At 35.9% G+C, this 18,469-nt stretch overlaps 1 protein-coding gene across 4 annotated transcripts in view; it reads left to right on the forward strand.

Annotated features, from left to right (window-relative positions):
* KIF20B (kinesin family member 20B) overlaps positions 1–18,469 on the forward strand; it is a 77,899-nt gene that overhangs the window by 46,347 nt on the left and 13,083 nt on the right. For all 4 annotated transcript variants that reach the window (XM_045438166.1, XM_045438168.1, XM_045438167.1 and 1 more), the window contains exons 25-29: positions 7,991–8,116; positions 8,776–8,903; positions 10,596–10,751; positions 15,283–15,459; positions 17,079–17,189. In XM_045438166.1, the coding sequence (XP_045294122.1) occupies positions 7,991–8,116; positions 8,776–8,903; positions 10,596–10,751; positions 15,283–15,459; positions 17,079–17,189 (698 nt within the window). The remainder of the gene's footprint in view (positions 1–7,990; positions 8,117–8,775; positions 8,904–10,595; positions 10,752–15,282; positions 15,460–17,078; positions 17,190–18,469) is intronic.

Genomic DNA, 18,469 nt, shown 5'->3' on the forward strand with positions numbered 1-18,469 from the left:
ATTGTGTGTGAGTATATTTTTTTCTAAATAAAATGGTAAATATGTAGCTTCCCCCCTTTTGAGACTTGTCTCAGCTGTTATGATATGTTCTGTACCAGTTGCTGCCTGTCTCTCAGAATGAGCCTCAGCCACTGTGGCAACTTTCCTAATGAAGGCCTCATCCTCTTTGTTCCTTTTGTTCTCTCACTTGAGAGTTCATTCACTCCTGTGATTTCATTCCCCAACAAACACAAAGGGCATTTTCACTTTGGCTTCTATATGTCCATTTAAACACTGAGTGCCATTTACTTAGCTATCTTAGTATAAAATTCTTGTTTTAAAAATTGAGCTATAATACCTAATAATTACCTTTTAAAAGTGTAATGCTGAGTGCATTTTAGTAAATTCACAGGGTTGTACAATCACTATCATTATCTAATTCCAGAACATTTTCATCACCCAAAAAAGAAACCCTATACCCATTAGCTGTCAATCCTCAGTCCCTGTCATCTACTAACATACTTTCTGTCTCTGGCTTTGCCTGTTGCAGACATTTCATGAAATGGATGCATACAATATATGGCCTTTTGTGTCTCACTTCTTTCCCTTAGCATGTTTTCAAGTTTCATCCATACTGTAGCATGTATCAGTACTATATTCCTTTTTATGGCTGAATAATGTTCCATCATAACAAATATACCACATTTTATTTATATATCCGTTGATGGACACGGGTTATTTTTACTTTTTGGCTTTTATGACTATTTGTGTATAAATTTTGGGGTGGACATATGTTTTCAGTTCTCTTGGAGATATATATCCAGGAGTGGAACTACTGGGTCATATGATGATAGCTCTATGATTAAGTTTTTGAGGAACTATGAAATTTTCCCTCAATGGCTATACCATTTTACATTCTTACCAACAGTGAATGAAAGCTCTCCAAATAGTTACCAGAATTTATTTTTCATTTAAAAATTTATAGTATTAGTTTCCTAGGGCTGTTCTAACAAAGTATCACAAACTTGGTGCTTAAGACAATGGAAGTTTCTTTTCTCACGGCCCTGAAAGCAAGAAATCTGAAGGTATTGATAGGGATATGCTTCTTTTGAAGGTTCTGGGGAAGAATCTTTCCTTGTCTCTTCTGATTTCTAATGCTTGATGGCAGTCCTTTGTGTTCATTGGCTTATGGCAGCATAACTTCAATCTGTCTCTGTTTTAACATGGCCATTTTCTGTTTTGTTTTGTTTTGTTTTGTTTTGTTTTGTTTTGTTTTGTTTTGTTTTTTAGTTTTTTTAATGTTTTACTTATTTTTAAGACAGAGTATGAGTGGGGATGGGGCAGAGAGAAAGGGAGACACAGAATCTGAAGCAGGTTCCAGGCTCTGAGCTGTCAGCACAGAGCCCGATGCGGAGCTCGAACTCACAAACTGTGAGATCATGACCTGAGCCCAAGTCGGATGCTCAACTGACTGACCCATCCGGGTGTACCCTTTTTTTTTTTTTTTTTTAATTTTTTAATGTTTAATTTATTTTTAAGACAGCGTGATGAGTGGAGATAGGGAACATGGCCATCTTTCTTATGGGTGTGTCTGTATTGGTGTCTTCTCCCTATGTGTCTCTGTCCAAATTACCCTCTTCTTAAAAGAAGACCAGTCATATTGGATTTAGGGCCCACTCTAATCTAGTTTACCTTATTCTTAACTTGCTTATATCTGCAAATACTCTATTTGCAAATAAGGTCATATTCATCGTAGGTGGCCATGAATTTTGTGGGGGGGACACTATTTAACCTAACATGCAGGTAGGTATAAAGTATTATGTCATTGTGATTTTGATTTGCATTTCCCTAATGACTATTGGTATTGAGCATCTTGTCTTGTGCTATAGGCCACTTGTATATCTTTGGAGAAATTGAAGTCCTTTGCCCATGTTTCATTTGGGTTATTTGTCTTTTTATTATGGTGTTGTAAGACTTCTTTATATATTCTGGATACATGACTTACCAGATAGATTTGCAAATGTTTTCTCCCATTCTGTGGGTTGTTTTTCACTCCCTTGATTGTGTCCTTTGATGCATAAAAGTTTTGGATGAAGTCCCATTTATGTTTTGACTGATTGTATTTTAGGTATCATGTCTAAGAAACTGTTGCTTAATCCAAAGTCATCTGTGTTTTCTTCTAAGAGTTTTAAGCTTTTAGCTCTTATATTTAGATTTTTGATTCATTTTGAGTTAATCTACTTGAGTTATAGTTTTGTATATGGTATAAGGTAGGGGTGTCTAACTTAATTTTACCTATGAAGATTCAGTTGTCCCAGAACCAATTTTTGAAAAGACTCTTCTTTCCCCTACTGCATTGTCTTTGCACCTTTGTTGAAAATCAGTTGATCATCAATGTAAGGGTTTATTTCTGGACTTTCAATGCCATTACCACACTGTATTGTTATTATAGTTTTACAGTAAGTTCTGAAATTAGGAAGTGTTGTTTTGGCTATTTTGGGTTCATTGCATTTGCGCATGAATTTTAGAATCAGCTTGTCATTTTCTGTAAACAAGCCAGCTAGAATTTTAATGGAAATTGTGTTATATCTTGAGGATCTGTTTGGGGAAATTGTCAATTAAATGTGGAACATCTTTTCATTTAGCTAGGCCTTCTATAATTCCTTTCAGTGATATTTTTTATTTTTTAGTGTATACATTTTGCACATCTTTTGTTAATTCATTTCTAACTGTTTTATTCTTTGTAATGCTATTGAAAATGGAATTGTTTCCTTAATACCATTTTTTGCATTGTTAATTGCTAGTATATAGAAACACAATAGATATAATTATATTTATCTTGTATCTTGTAAACTTGCTGAACTACTTTATGAACTCTAATAGGGTTTTTTTTCTTTCTGTCTCTTTCTTCTTATGTACAGTATCATGTCATCTGCAAATAAAGGTAGTTTTACTTCTTTGTTTTCATTCTTTTTGACTTTTATTTCTTGTTCTTGTTTAAGTGCTCTGGCTAAAACCTCCAGAACAGTGTTGAATAAAAGTGATGAGCGTGGACATTTTTGTCTTATTCCTGATTGTAGGGGGAAAGTTTTCATTCTTTAATCACTATGTATAATGTTAGGTGTTGGGTTTTTGTAGATGCTTTTTATCAGGTTGTGGAAGTTTGTTCCCTTCTTTCTGTTCCTAGTTCATAGGGTGTTTTTATCATTAAAATGTGTTGAATTTTGTCAAATGTCTTTTTCTGCATCCCATCGAGACAATTGTATGGTTTTATTCTTTTTTTTTTTTTTTTTTCAACGTTTATTTATTTTTGGGACAGAGAGAGACAGAGCATGAACGGGGGAGGGGCAGAGAGAGAGGGAGACACAGAATCGGAAACAGGCTCCAGGCTCTGAGCCATCAGCCCAGAGCCCGACGCGGGGCTCAAACTCACGGACCGCGAGATCGTGACCTGGCTGAAGTCGGACGCTTAACCGACTGCGCCACCCAGGCGCCCCTGTATGGTTTTATTCTTAATTAATTAGGTGTATTGCATTGATTGGTTTTCATATGTTGAACTAAACTTGCATGCCTGGGATAAATCCCACTTGGTCATGGTGTATAATGCTTTTTATATGTTGCTGGGCTTAGTTTGCTGTACTCTGTTGAGGTTTTGCAACTATTTTCATATGGGATATTGGTCTATAATTTTCTTTTCCTATGGTGAAGTTTTTGAAGTCTTATTAAATTCTGAATGTGAATGTGCTCAAACTGCTTTAACTTTCTGGATCTCTGTTACTGATGTCTACTATTTCCATTGTTTAGACCAGGGATTAGGAAATGGAAGTCTTCTGACCAAATCCAGTTTACTGCCTAATTTTTTAAGTAGTTTTGGAACATAGCAACACATTCTCTTGTATTGTCTGGCTGCTTTCATATTACAGCGGCAGAGGTAAATAGTTGTTATAGTCCCTTAAAATAATTGTTATCTGACCCTTTGCAGAAAACGTTTGACTATCTTTGCTTTTAGACTTTAAATAATATTGTCTTCCCACACCCTCAGAAGTAGTACCCAAGTTACTTTACTTCTTTTTACTCCTCATATTTGTCCTAGCTCATTGCCAGGTTTTATGTCAAACTCACTCGTATAGCAACACAGCTAGATTAGATTTTTCTAAAACTCTTCTTTCATTGTCATTTTCCTATTAAAATTTTTCAATCCTTTCATATTGCCTACACAAACTTTTACCCTCTAGCTAGGGATTTTAGTCTACCTTTTTCTAGCCTAATATAACTTTACTGCACTATCCAGACTAATTTGTTTTGTTCTCTTATTGTGACCTGCTCTATTTGCCTCTATTCCTGTGATAAAGAAGGCAAATAAAAGACCACACATTTCCTTTGTAAATATATGATCTCAAGAAAAATACCCCAGAAGAAATCACTAACTAAAACAATAAGTCTCTACATATTTGAGAAATTTTTCCGTATAATCACACACAGATCTTACTTTACCTTCCCCCCCCCCCCGCCCTTTTTAACTTTGTAATTTTATTTTATTTGAGAGAGAGAAAGATTGGGGGAAAGGGGCAGAGAGAGAAAGAGAGAGAATCCCAAGCAGGCTCCAATGCTCATCCCATGACCCTGGGATCACAACCTGAGCCAAAACCAAGAGTCGGACATTCAACTGACTGAGCCACCCAGGTGCCCCTTAACCTTTATTTTAAAAGGCTAAATAGTATTACATTTTATTGATATTGATATATCATACTGTATTTAATATGACCTTTTTTTTAATGTTCATTTTTGAGAGAGAGAGAGTGGGGGAGGGGCAGAGAGAGAGGGAGACACAGAATCTGAAGCAGGCTCCAAGCTGCTGTCTGAGCTGTCAGCACAGAGTCTGACATCGGGCTCGAACCCACGAATGGTTAGATCATGACCTGAGGCGAAGTTGGATGCCCAACCAACTGAGCCACCTAGGCGGCACCCCCCCCCCTTTTTTATTTTTTATTTATTTATTTATTTTTTAATTTTTTTTTTCCAACGTTTATTTATTTTTGGGACAGAGAGAGACAGAGCATGAACGGGGGAGGGGCAGACAGAGAGGGAGACACAGAATCGGAAACAGGCTCCAGGCTCTGAGCCATCAGCCCAGAGCCTGACGCGGGGCTCGAACTCACGGACCGCGAGATCGTGACCTGGCTGAAGTCGGATGCCTAACCAACTGCGCCACCCAGGCGCCCCCCCCCCCTTTTTTAATGGGAAAAGAAAATTTTATTCCTTTGAAAGAAAGCCTTAAGTAATGTAATACAATTTATTAGGATAGAGGAGATAAAACTGATTTTAATATACACTATTGCAAGGAGCGGAGTCCCTCATTTGCCTGAAGACATGGTGTTGATCATAAATGAAACATAATGTCAAAATCTAGTAGAGAATATTATATGCTAATTTAAGGGACAATTTCAATTGCTTATAAAGTAGGAATCATTATTCCTATTTTTCTCAAATTTTAATTAAGAAATAAACATTTGTGAAGGAATCAGAAAGTAAAGATCACTTGAATACCCTTTATTAGATTCACTGTTTTTAAATATTTTGTCACATTTGCATCTGTCTCTGGCTCTTGTCTCTTTCTCTAATATGCATGTATAAAACTGAGCAACTTGAAAGATATTTGCAGGCATCAATGATACTTTACGCTTAAATACTTTATCATGAAATTCATAAGGTAAGGAATCATCTTACATAAATACAGTATCATACTTAAGAAAATTAACAACACATTTATAATCTAGTGTCCAGTAATATGAACTCTTTTGATGAAAAAAATACTTTTGGTTATTTCAGACATTGTTTTTTTGTTGTTATAGACATTACCATGAATAAATTTGTACAAAAGTGTGGATACATGTAAATATATTTGTAAGGAAAAGTCTCAGCCCAATTGTTGTAATCGTTGGTCCAAATGATGAGTATTTGAAATTTTGATAAATATTGCTAAATTGCTCCCTAACGTGATTAAACTAGTTTATATTCACAGTAAAATAGTGCATAGAATGCCTGTTTCCCCACATTTTTGCCAGTATCAGGTGTTACCAAACTTCGGACTTTTGCCAGTGTGATATGTGAAACTGGTGTCCTGTGGTTTCATGCTTCTGTAGTTGGTCCGTGTACATCTGGTGTATATTCTGAAATAAATTTTAACTATCAATAAGTGAGTATTTCTAATCTGGAGTCTTTGATGGCGTTTATATTTATTTCTCTCCCTGGCCTCGTGTACGTGATGGCCCTTTTTTCTACTTCCTACTTGTTCACAAATGTTATGTTGAAGCCTTTATTCCTTGAAGCCTTCCTAGGACACCATAGCTCTAGTGACGCTCTCCCCTCAATGCTTAATGCTTGGTTGCTGGCTTATTTGATAGGCATTTATTTAGCTGTGGCAGCTCACGGCTATCTTTAGATAGCAGTGAAGAGATAGCTGTCTCATAGCTGTCCTCATGCTGCTTTATTTCATTTTATTTCATTCATTGTATTTCTGGATTGCTTCCTGAAATGAAGTGTATATTATTGGAGGTAGTGACTGATAAAATAATTCTTTCTTTTTTTTAAGTACACCTACCTTTCAAATAATAATAGTCATTAGTGAAATTGTCATTGGTGTCCTGGGACTTTCCTAATTGGTAACTAGATACTTAAACCTTTTTCTTTCTAGCCTTCTAGTTTAGAGTAAAATCTGGGGTGGAAGAGAGAAGGGGTTCTTTGAATAAACTTTTAATTAATTAATTGTATAATCTGAATATATTTGCAAATCATACTTTTTAAAAGAAAGAGTTTAGATAATAATACTAAGACTCCTTTTGATCCTAGGAGGAATTCTGTTTTATTAGCACTCCTGGCAGCTTACATAAATGGACAGAAATACTAAAAATTACTCATATAATGTTTTCTTAGTGTTTTGTCTTTATTTTCTTTTTTAAATTTTTTTTTTCAACGTTTATTTATTTTTGGGACAGAGAGAGACAGAGCATGAACGGGGGAGGGGCAGAGAGAGAGGGAGACACAGAATCGGAAACAGGCTCCAGGCTCTGAGCCATCAGCCCAGAGCCCGACGCGGGGCTCGAACTCCCGGACCGCGAGATCGTGACCTGGCTGAAGTCGGACGCTTAACCGACTGCGCCACCCAGGCGCCCCTGTCTTTATTTTCTTAATTGCTTTATGTGCACTTTGAGAAGGCCTTTTGAGATTTTTGTCATTTTTAATGTTCAGTGACCTGAGGTTGAACTATATGCATCTAGAGGTTTATTACCTCTGGCATCAGTAATAATAGTTTTGGTAAGTTTTGTAGTAGTGCCCTGCTACAAATGTGGCCGTCACCAGAGACCACGTTTTCCTTTTTCCCTCTTTCTGGCAGGCAGCATTAAAATAGAATTGTTTATGTCATTATTGTCATTTTTTAAGGGCCAGAGACAATTTTGGTAAGGCTAATAGCACAGTCATTCCTGAAGAGCTGATTTTAAAAATACTAGAAGTAAATATTTGGCTTTGGAAATTTTTGTAGAAAAAAATAATTACTTGAGATCTAAAAAAAAAAAAAAGTCAAATTGGGATTGAGCCCTTTTTGTTTTTAGGAGGTAAACGTTTTACTTTTGGTTTGAGAATATTATACTGAAAATGAATGTTTTGCAAATAATGGTTTTTCTAAGCCCCGAGATTTGTGTTTATTAGTACCAATAGTTTGATATTATAAAAAATTGTTAATTTTATCTGAAAAGAGTTTCTTTTCCATCCATCCATTCTTGCAATCATTCAAGTATCTATCTGTATGTCAGATACCTATTTAGTGCTTCATATGTGCCAGTACTGTTCTAGGCATTGAGGTACAGCAGTGAACAAGACCAAGCTTTTATGTGGAACTCAGATTCTATTGTAGTTAATAAAAGTGTATTTTAATTTTAGAAGAACTCAAGAAAAATTGGATAGCTAGATGTACATGTTAGTAGTTTCTAAAATGTTCTCCTCAAATTTTTAGATCTAAATGTTAAAGAGAAAATAATTGAAGACATGCGAATGACACTGGAAGAACAGGAACAAACTCAGGCAGAACAAGATCAAGTGCTCGAGGTGAAATTAGAGGAAGCCGAAAGACTGGCTACAGGTAAAACATGGTTGCTTAAATATCTCAAGGTCTGTATTTTCTTCTCTGTATTTTCCTAGATTTCTTTCCCTTTTAGAAGGAGTTGAGTGTAATAAAAGTATTGGCGTGTTTTCCGAATGTCCTATCACTTGCTGTTTTCCATTGTGGTGAAAATTGTTTTGTCTAAGTAAAATTATATGTAGTAAAGAAGGAGTAAGGACACTTTCATAATAACTGGATGATAGCTTGTAATATTTCCCAGACGTAAGAATAAATTTCTCAATCGAGTTTCACCTCTGTCCAGCTTTTTAGTATCATCTTATATGTTTATGTCAGTAAATATCCTGATTCTATCCTTCAGAATACCATCACGGTTTATTTTATTTTTTATTTTTGAGAAGTTTCCTACATAATTAAGGTTAAGATGTATTTAACACTGTATACTCTGAACACTATTCAGTGGGTTCTTGAGAGTTCCTTGTACTTTCTCTTCTCTAAGAATTTGGATTTGGTAAGAACTCTTAAAAATGAAGTCCTTGGAATTGGCTCTGTTCTCATCTGGGTTTATGTTTTTTCTTCTGGGTTCTGCTGATTCTTGTCTGTATCTCATGCCACAGGTATCTCTGTATGGTATAACTTTTTCATATGCTTTAAAAAATAAATTTATGTTTTCAAATTAGAATTGGAAAAATGGAAGGAAAAATGCAAAGATCTGGAAGACAGAAGTAATCAAAGGTCAAATAAAGAACTTGAGGATAACACAGATGTACTTAGTGAAAAGCTCAGTAAGCTTCAGGATGAGTTACAGGTACGATTTTATGTGTGTATGTATCTCTCCATTGTATTTCTCATGAGAGAGAATTCGGCAAATAGTTTATAATTAATTTAGATATGGGTGAAATACTCCTGGAAAATGTTTAGCATATAGGTATAATTTTTCAGTATACATTGAAATGACATGGCGTGGAAATTCTCAAGATACAAATCACTGTTAGTGCCTAGGAAAATACAGTGGTTGGGTGTTCATTTTTATATTCTATATATCTAATTCTTAAATCACAACTTCTTATGTGTTTGTACCTATTTTTCTACTCCTTAAGCTTCTGAGTCATCAAATTCTGCTGTGGGGAAGAGGACTGTTAGGAAGATTATTTTGTAAATAATCATTTTAATTTTCAGTTATGAAGTTGGAAAAGAATACAGTTGTGTATGTGGACACTGGAATATATTTGAAACTGCATCATATAGAAGATACTCTGTTTTGTGTTTATATTTTTTCCATGTTCAACTCTAAATACTGTAAGGCATACAACATATGGGGGAAATATTTTTCTTTTTTTTTTTTTTTTTTTCTTTTTTTTTTTTCCTCGGGAAATATTTTTCTAATGGGGTTTACCAAATACTACTTAAAATTTTCTACATTTGATTAGAAAGGACTGGTTTTGAAATTGAAGAAAGGATAATAATGATTTTAAAAAGTTGGCTGTACCTAAATGGTTTTCTTAAACTCATGCTACATATATAATCAGATACTGAATAAATAAAGAATATTTTCTTTTGTTAACTGTTAATTTGTATTCTAAAATTTACCCTTGCTGTTGGGAAAACTCCAAAGCAGCTAAAACAAAGTAAATACTGCATTATTTATGAAAAAATATATTAACTATATTGAGAATGTTCATATTAAGTTCATATTGGTTTATTTTATGTTGTCCTCAAATGACGTAATCACATATCTTAGATTGTAAACTTTCTAATTCTGGAAAGGAAATTACTTCAGTCTAGCTATTCCCAGTGTTCCTCAAATTAATAAACGTCCTGTTGTACAAGTTGTTTTTTATTTGGCATCCTGTATACCCAGGACTATTTTATTTTTGATATCATGCAATTAGAAATGTCCGTCATGGGGGCCCCTGGGTGGCCCAGTCAGTTAAGCGTCCAACTTTGGCTCAGGTCACGATCTCACGGTTTGTGGGTTCAAGCCCCGTGTCAGGCTCTGTACTAATAGCTCAGAGCCTGGAGCCTGCTTCAGATTCTGTGTCTCCTTCTCTCTCTGCCCCTCCCCTGCTTACACTCTCTCTCTCTCTCTCAAAATAAATAAATATTAAAAAATTTGAAAAAAAAAGAAATAACCATCACAAACCAAGTCTTTTTTTTTTGTTTGTTTTCTGGTGTTTAGAAAGACTTGGGTCTTTGTAACTCTTTCAGAAATAGAAGTTGTTTATTTCTTCTTAAGGTCACTGATGAAGGAGAGTCCTTAAATGGACTTCATAGCAAAATAAAGTTTATAAAATGAAGTCCATTTAGAAAAGGAAACCAGCAGCATTCATTCTATAATCCAAAATAAACTCTGTTCTTATCATTGTTTAGTGAAAAATGCTTATTTTTAAGTTTTCAAAAAGGTAAAAAAAGTGATGGGTTATATGAATATGTTATAAAAATACATTTACCGACTATTACTTATTCATGTGATAGTTACTTGTACTATTTATATATATAGGAATCTGAACATAAATATAAAGCTGATAGAAAGAAATGGCTAGAAGAAAAAATGATGCTTGTCACTCAAGCAAAAGAAGCTGAGAATCTACGAAACAAAGAGATGAAAAAATATGCTGAAGACAGAGAGCGTTGTTTAAAGCAACAAAATGAACTGGTGGGTAACAATTATACTTTATCTTTGATGTATTTTACCAGCTTTCTTTGGTTTGTTAAATTTATCCCTGGGGTTCTTATCAGTCTTTACATGGCTGCCTGATTTTCTTGGCTTTTTTTAAAAAGCAGTCTATTTGTAAGATGACTTTTCCGTCCCAATTTTGAAGTTCACTTATGTTCTTATTTTAACTTTTTTCAGTCCATTTAGCAGGTTGGGAAAATGCCTAATTACATCTCAGTATCTGGATACAGAACTTAAACGTCTCTTCCTTTTGATTGCTACAGTGGTGATCCTTACTATATTATAAGATTTTGCATTTTCAACTGTAGATTCTACTAACATGGTGTGTGTATTTTACCTCATAAGCTGATTTTATCAGGACTTTTAAAAAGTCAACCAAATAGTTTCTAGAAGACTACAGGTAGAAATGACCTTCAGTTTTACATTGACCAGCTGTAGCTCTTACAGCATTCTATCTTAGCTTATTCTTCCCCTCCTGTTTTAATTGACTGCTTAGTATGTTTAGCACCTTATGTTGCCAACAGAAAAAAAAGAAGTTAAAAGGCATCATTGGTCCTAGGAAAACTCTTGAGCGACACATTGACACTATCTTTAAATGAAAACCTCGTTTTCTCTTTACTATCATAGTAATTGGGCAGTATCACATTGTCATTGCTGGTATTTTTTTGTTTATGACAGAATTTTATAGCTAATAGCTAAGCTTTCCTATAAAAATAGGATGGTAATTTTCCATAAGGTAAGGGTGATTTTCCCACTAAATTTTTAAAATAATTTTACCTTTTTATTTTGAAATCATTTTATTTATAGGAAAGTTGCAAAACTTATACAGAGTGTTCCTGTATACTTAACCACTAACTTCTTTTTTTTTTTTTTTTTTTAAATTTTTTTTTTTTTCAACGTTTTTTATTTATTTTTGGGACAGAGAGAGAGACAGAGCATGAACGGGGGAGGGGCAGAGAGAGAGGGAGACACAGAATCGGAAACAGGCTCCAGGCTCTGAGCCATCAGCCCAGAGCCCGACGCGGGGCTCGAACTCACGCACCGCGAGATCGTGACCTGGCTGAAGTCGGACGCTTAACCGACTGCGCCACCCAGGCGCCCCCTTAACCACTAACTTCTGATGTTAGCACCTTACATAACAACAGTACAAGGATTAGAACCAACAAATTAACATTATTGCAGTGCTGTTAGCTAAATTGTGGACCTTATTAGAATTTCATCAGTTTTCCCACTAATATCTTTTTCTGGGTCCAGAATATCATCTGGAATACAATATGACATTAGTTGTCATTTCCTTAGAGTCTTGACTCTTTTGGTCACATGCTAAATCGTGTGAGACTAACACTTGTCGTTACTGCGGCTCTGAGATGGTAATGTATTTCATGTGCCAATTCCATGTGATTGAAGGTATCCTCAGGAAGTGGTGGGTTGAGCTGGATTCTGCTGCTACATTTGTCTTAAAAGGAAAGGTTGCTTCTAGTTCTCTGCTTCTGTCCCACAGCCCATCATTCCTTCCTGGGCAATAGTAAGAGGCAAGAAGTGAAATCAAAACTACTGGCTTTGAGTCACTCCAATTTAAAAACAGGAATCAGGGCTATTTTCTTTCTCAGTCAGTGGTCCCAGTCATTGGCAGCAATGCTAGCAAGGAAACCTACTTTGCAATCCTTGAGAAAGCTAGCTTCCTTCTTTCTCCCATACATTTCTTTACCATCATATCTAGGATGTATGTTTCTGCCATTTTAAGATATATAAATTGTTAATTTTTTTTTTTTTAATTTTTTTTTTCAACGTTTATTTATTTTTGGGACAGAGAGAGACAGAGCATGAACAGGGGAGGGGCAGAGAGAGAGGGAGACACAGAATCGGAAACAGGCTCCAGGCTCTGAGCCATCAGCCCAGAGCCCGACGCGGGGCTCGAACTCACGGAGCGCGAGATCGTGACCTGGCTGAAGTCGGACGCTTAACCGACTGCGCCACCCAGGCGCCCCTATAAATTGTTAATTTTTAAAATTGTCACATATGGGGCGCCTGGGTGGCTTAGTCGGTTAAGCGGCCGACTTCGGCTCAGGTCATGATCTCGCGGTCCTGAGTCGAGCCCCGCGTCGGGCTCTGTGCTGACGGCTCAGAGCCTGGAGCCTGTTTCAGATTCTGTGTCTCCCTCTCTCTGACCCTCCCCCCTTCATGCTCTGTCTCTCTCTGTCTCAAAAATAAAATAAAGTTAAAAAAAAATTAAAAAAAAATTAAATTGTCACATATAATACAGTAAGTAAACAAACAATAGTTCGGGAAATATTTGTAAAATCAGTATCTACTTAAGTACCATCCAGTTCAAGAAATAGATTACTCCAGAGGTACCTTAGAAGGGTCCTCTTCTATTTATTTATTTATTTTTTTTTTAATTTTTATTTATTGTGAGAGAGAGAGAGCGCGCGGGCACGCACGCACGCAAGTGGGGGAGGGGCAGAGAGTGAGAGAGACAGAATCCTAAGCAGGCTCTGTATTGTTAGCACAGAGCCACATGCGGGGCTTGAACTCATGAACTGTGGGGTCATGACCTGAGCGGAAATCAGGAATGGGATGCTTAACTGACTGAGCCACACAGGTGCCCCAACTATTGGGTCTTTTAATGTTGTACTTTAGTTTTGACCATTTTTGAATTTTATGTAAATGGAAATGTATGGGATGCATTTGTTTGTACTTGGCTTCTGTCACTGTTATGTTTGTGAGAATTATTCATGCCACACGGAGCTGGAATTAGTCCATTGTCTTTGCTGAATATTGCAGTGTATGCATATACCACAGCCTAATCATTTTAATGTTGAAGATATGTGTATTATTTTCTGTTTTGAGCTATTATGAGTAAATTCTCTTATAAACATTTTTTTACACATTACTTTCGGTGCACATGTGCATGCATTTCTATTGCGTATTTACCCAAGAACAGAAGTGTTGGATGATAGGGTATACATGTGTGGGACTCTGGTAGAATGTCAGGTTTTCAAAGTAGCTGTACCCATTTATATTCTAGTACTGGAGTTGCTGTATATTCCTACCAACATATGGTGGTGTTGGTTATTTCTTATGATTTTAAGGTGCTTTTCCCTGAGTACTAATGAAGTTGAAGGTTACATACAGGTCCCCTTGCCTTTTTCCTATCTGACTGTTTGGCTTTTTGTACTTGATACATAGGAGCTCCTTATACTTTCTGGATAGAAGCCCTTTGTCATGTGTTTCAAGTGCCTTTCTTCAGTCTCTGGTTTACTTTTTACTCTCTTAATGCCTTTTTATGAATATAAGTTCTTAAATATTCTTCAGTTCATTTTCCCAATCTTTTCCTTTATTAACCTCAAAGACATGAAGATGTTCTCATACCATTTCCTGTTAAGGTGTTACCTTTCATATTTTGATTCTAGTATTGAGTGTTGTGTTGGAATGAGTGAGGCATCCAGATTTTTTTTTTTAATGTGGATTACCAATTTTCCTGGTGGTATTCATTGGAAAAAACTGTTTCTTTCTCACTGCTCTGCCACTTTTGTCATAAATCAGTTGGCTAAATGTTAATTTTTGTATATGGTGTGAGATTAGGTTTGGGTTTTTGTTTTTTTGTTTTTTTTTTGTTTTTTTTTTTCCATTTGGCTATTGTAAGCAATCTTTGTTGAAAAGACTGTTCTTTCTTTGGCATTATTGTAGAATGTCTGTTGACCATGCACTTATGAACCCTCTTTTCTGTTCCACTGATCGCAGTGTATTCTAGTATCACACTGTCTTGATTATCATAGTAGGCTTGAAATGACAATGTGTTTGCTCCTACTTTGTTCTTCATTTTCAAAATAATTTTGACTATCCTGGATAATTTGCATTTCCACATAACTTTGATAGTGAGCTTTCCCGTTTCCACACACACTCACACGCATGCACACATGCATACACACATGTGTACCTGCCTGGATTTCAATCAGAATTGCTCTGAATCTATAGATCTGTTTAGGGAGGACTGACATCTTAACATTATTGAGTCTTTTGATCACTGAGCACAGATTATCTCTCTATTTATTGAAGCATTTTTAATTTCAGCAGTGGTTTGCAGCTTCTCATGTTTAGGTCTTGCATGTAGTTTTGTTACTTCACCACTATTTCATGGTTTTTGAAGACATTGAAAATGATATTTTAAATTTTCATTTCTCTGTTATTTGTTGCTATTAGTTTTGTCATTTGTTTTACTGTAATTTTACCTCTCACTTCCAAAATATTGGGGGAAATGCTAGTATTAGTTTAAAAGCCATAATTGTTGAAAGAAGTGACCAGTAAGCTGATTTTTGAAATGAGGTGGGATAGTGATAAATACAGCATGTGGACATTAAATATATTTAAAGGCATTATGTATTTTGTTTTACAAGTATCTAGCCAAAACCATGTAATTTGGTACATGTCTTATTCATGGTTGTGTTATTTCTAATAAAAATTTCAAAAAATTTTTAGTTTTATAACGTTTGCTCCATTTTCTGGTTAGGAAATACTTACAGTACAACTGGCAGAGAAAGATGATAACCTTCAGAAGTGGCGAGAAGAACGCGATCAACTGGTCGCAGCTTTAGAAATACAGCTGAAGGGACTGCTCTCCAGTAACATACAGAAAGACAATGAAATTGAACAATTAAAAAAGATCACATTGAAGCCTTCTGAAACGGTGAATAGAATCTTATTCTTTCTGTGCCTCTTTTTATTGAACATAGGAATTTTTCAAGATAATTGATTAACTCTTAGAAGACAAAAAAGTAAGTTTCAATAGATCACAGGGGAATCAGAGTTTGAAAAATTATTTGGATAGTTTTCATGTATTTCAGGTTTTCAGAGTTTATCATTATGACTGACTTGCCAGTGACCCACTGAGAAATAGTACTTTCTGAAATATTTTGGTCATATTTTCCAGGTAGAGTAATTAAAAAATAAACAATTTGTGACTTAGTCCCTAATCTACCTTTAAAATGTGGAAATGTGATTCAGTATTAGTCTTGGTAATATTTAAGTACGTGGGCCCACTCTAAGTTTGCTATATAAAGGTATGAATTGTTTTGAAAATAAGCACAATGGTGAGTCATTCAGGAATTACTTTTGTAATGTTACGTTGGGGTTGGGAACCCTGCATGGAGAGAGGATTGCATTTCACAGAGGATTGTTACTTCCTGGTGAAATCAAACATCTGAAACTAGTCTTTCCAGAATAAATGATCTACCTCAAAAATCTGCTGCTCTAAAGCCTCCAGACTATAGGAAAATGAATGTGTGTGCCTGTCTGTCACAACAAAAGACTTCATGATTCTAAGAGGAAGACTGCTAAAAAAAGAGGTAGTAATATGTGGTATAAATAGCATAGACTAGAAACTTAGAAAAATTGGGTATCTGTTGCTGTCATTGTGGTTTTGGGATCTTTGGGAAAATCACTTATTAGATCCGAACTTATCTAAAACAGAGATAGTAATGTCTTCCTAATAGAGTTGTGAAAATTGAAAGTATTTGTAAAACAATTAGCGCAGTTTTTAACACAGTGGAAGTCAATACATGCTGGTTGCTTTCCGCATTACGGATTCAGTGGATTCTTTTTTATTTGGCAATAATGGGTAGATGGCATAAGAGATACATTTGTATTTGACTTCTGCTTTTGATGGCAGTGGTGAGAAGGCCACCACTGTTAGAATTTTATCAAGTTTAAAAATGTAATCTGATTCTTCTTTATAGATCCCTTAAGTAGGGTTTAGGAGTAGAACATACCCTGTAACTGAGAAAATGGGATGAAGTGTGCAGCAAGAGAAGGTTTAGCTATCAATATGGTCTTTTCTCCCCTGATACCACAGTTCTATTCTCAAGACTCCTCTAGTGTTTCACAATGGCGTTATCAAAGCAGTTGGCGTTCCAACACTTCAAGCTTAGTGTAGACCTTGGCCATGTCATTTAACATCTCTAGGTCCCTGTTTCCTCATTTAGAAAGTAGGAATAATGATTCTTGACAAATCTAGCTGAGAGAGTTCCAATGAAAGTAAAATGAGAGAATAAACGTAAAACACCTTGGAAATTAAAAGTGATTTTTCAGATTTCTCTTCCAACCAGACTCAGGCTGGCAAGTTGCCCAACCTTTCCTGAGTCTCTGATGATGAAAGAGAGGAGGAAGGAGAGTTAGGTGGTCATTGAAGAAGTCTTTAATTACTTCCATGTTATAATCTACCCAAATCTTGATTTTCTATTCTTTAGGTGAAGTGTTTTAATGTATTTTTGGTTACAGTGGCTTGTTGTTTTATATTTCCTTACTTAGGAAGAACAAGATGTGGCTATCAAGCTTAGACATACAAGTTCAGTGGATCCTGGCAGAGTTGAAACTGAACCTCAGTCAGCAAGTTTTGAAATGTCTAGGAATGATGTAGAGGTAGGCATTTGGTAACACAGTCTACTTTTTTACCCTCTTTACCAGTGAGCATTAATTAATAAATAACACTTGCAAGTGTAATTTAATCAATTGTTAGTAGGTGCCTTGCTATGCAGTTAGCTATATGTGCTCTTGGCTGTGGGAAGGAAAACCTAAAGGCTTTTGAGAAGTGAAATTCTTTTGGGAGATTAGATCCCCAAATGATATTAGTCTCTCAAAATGAAACTTACTGCAAACAACAGATCTGTTAATATAAACAGACTTGGTGGTCAGAAATAGGAAATCCTACAAAAGATAAAATATGATTATTTGTCCTCATAAGAGGTCCTTTTTTTTCTTTTTCTTTTTTTTTCTTTTTAAAGTTTATTTATTTTGAGAGAGAATCCCTGTCAGAATCCCTGACAGCAGGGGCGCCTGGGTGGCACAGTCGGTTAAGCGTCCGACTTCAGCCAGGTCACGATCTCGCGGTCCGTGAGTTCGAGCCCCGCGTCAGGCTCTGGGCTGATGGCTCAGAGCCTGGAGCCTGTTTCCGATTCTGTGTCTCCCTCTCTCTCTGCCCCTCCCCTGTTCATGCTCTGTCTCTCTCTGTCCCAAAAATAAATAAACGTTGAAAAAAAAATTAAAAAAAAAAAAAAAAAAAAAAAGAATCCCTGACAGCAGGCTCTGTGCTGTCAACGTGGAGCCTGATGTGGGGCTCAGCCTTACAAACTGTGAGATTATGACCTGAGCCGAAATCAGAGTTGGACACCCATCCAGTGAGCCACCCAGGCTCCCAACAGGTCCTTACAATAAGCATTCTATTCAAATAGTGGTTTGGGTGGGGTTTTTTTGTACCCATTTAATAACTTTGTTACCAAATCTCAGTAACTCATGGTGAGTTTCCTTAATTTGCAGTGGGTTTAGGGCTCTGTGAATCACTTTGGATAATATAGAGATTCTCAGATTATATATGCAATAGATAAAAATTTTATGACACTTAAAGTTTTGAAGATGAAATTCCTTTTTTTACGTTTATTTTTTAAACACAATTACTGGGAGCATTGAGTATTGGGAAACTTGCTAAACACTGAGGTTACAAACACAAGACATTGCTGTCCTCAAGGAGTAAAAAATCTAGTAAAACAGATACATAAATGACTATTTGTTTGACTTTATCTTATGGGCTAAGACTCATGAAGAGACTGCTAAGAAGGAACCCTGCCTGTGGAGGGTATGATGAATTTTGCCTGAGTGGCTGTGGATGTGGATTAGAGAATGTAACATTATACTGAGTCTTGAAG

Source organism: Leopardus geoffroyi, chromosome D2 (genome assembly GCF_018350155.1).
Source record: "Leopardus geoffroyi isolate Oge1 chromosome D2, O.geoffroyi_Oge1_pat1.0, whole genome shotgun sequence".
Taxonomy (NCBI): domain Eukaryota; kingdom Metazoa; phylum Chordata; class Mammalia; order Carnivora; family Felidae; genus Leopardus; species Leopardus geoffroyi.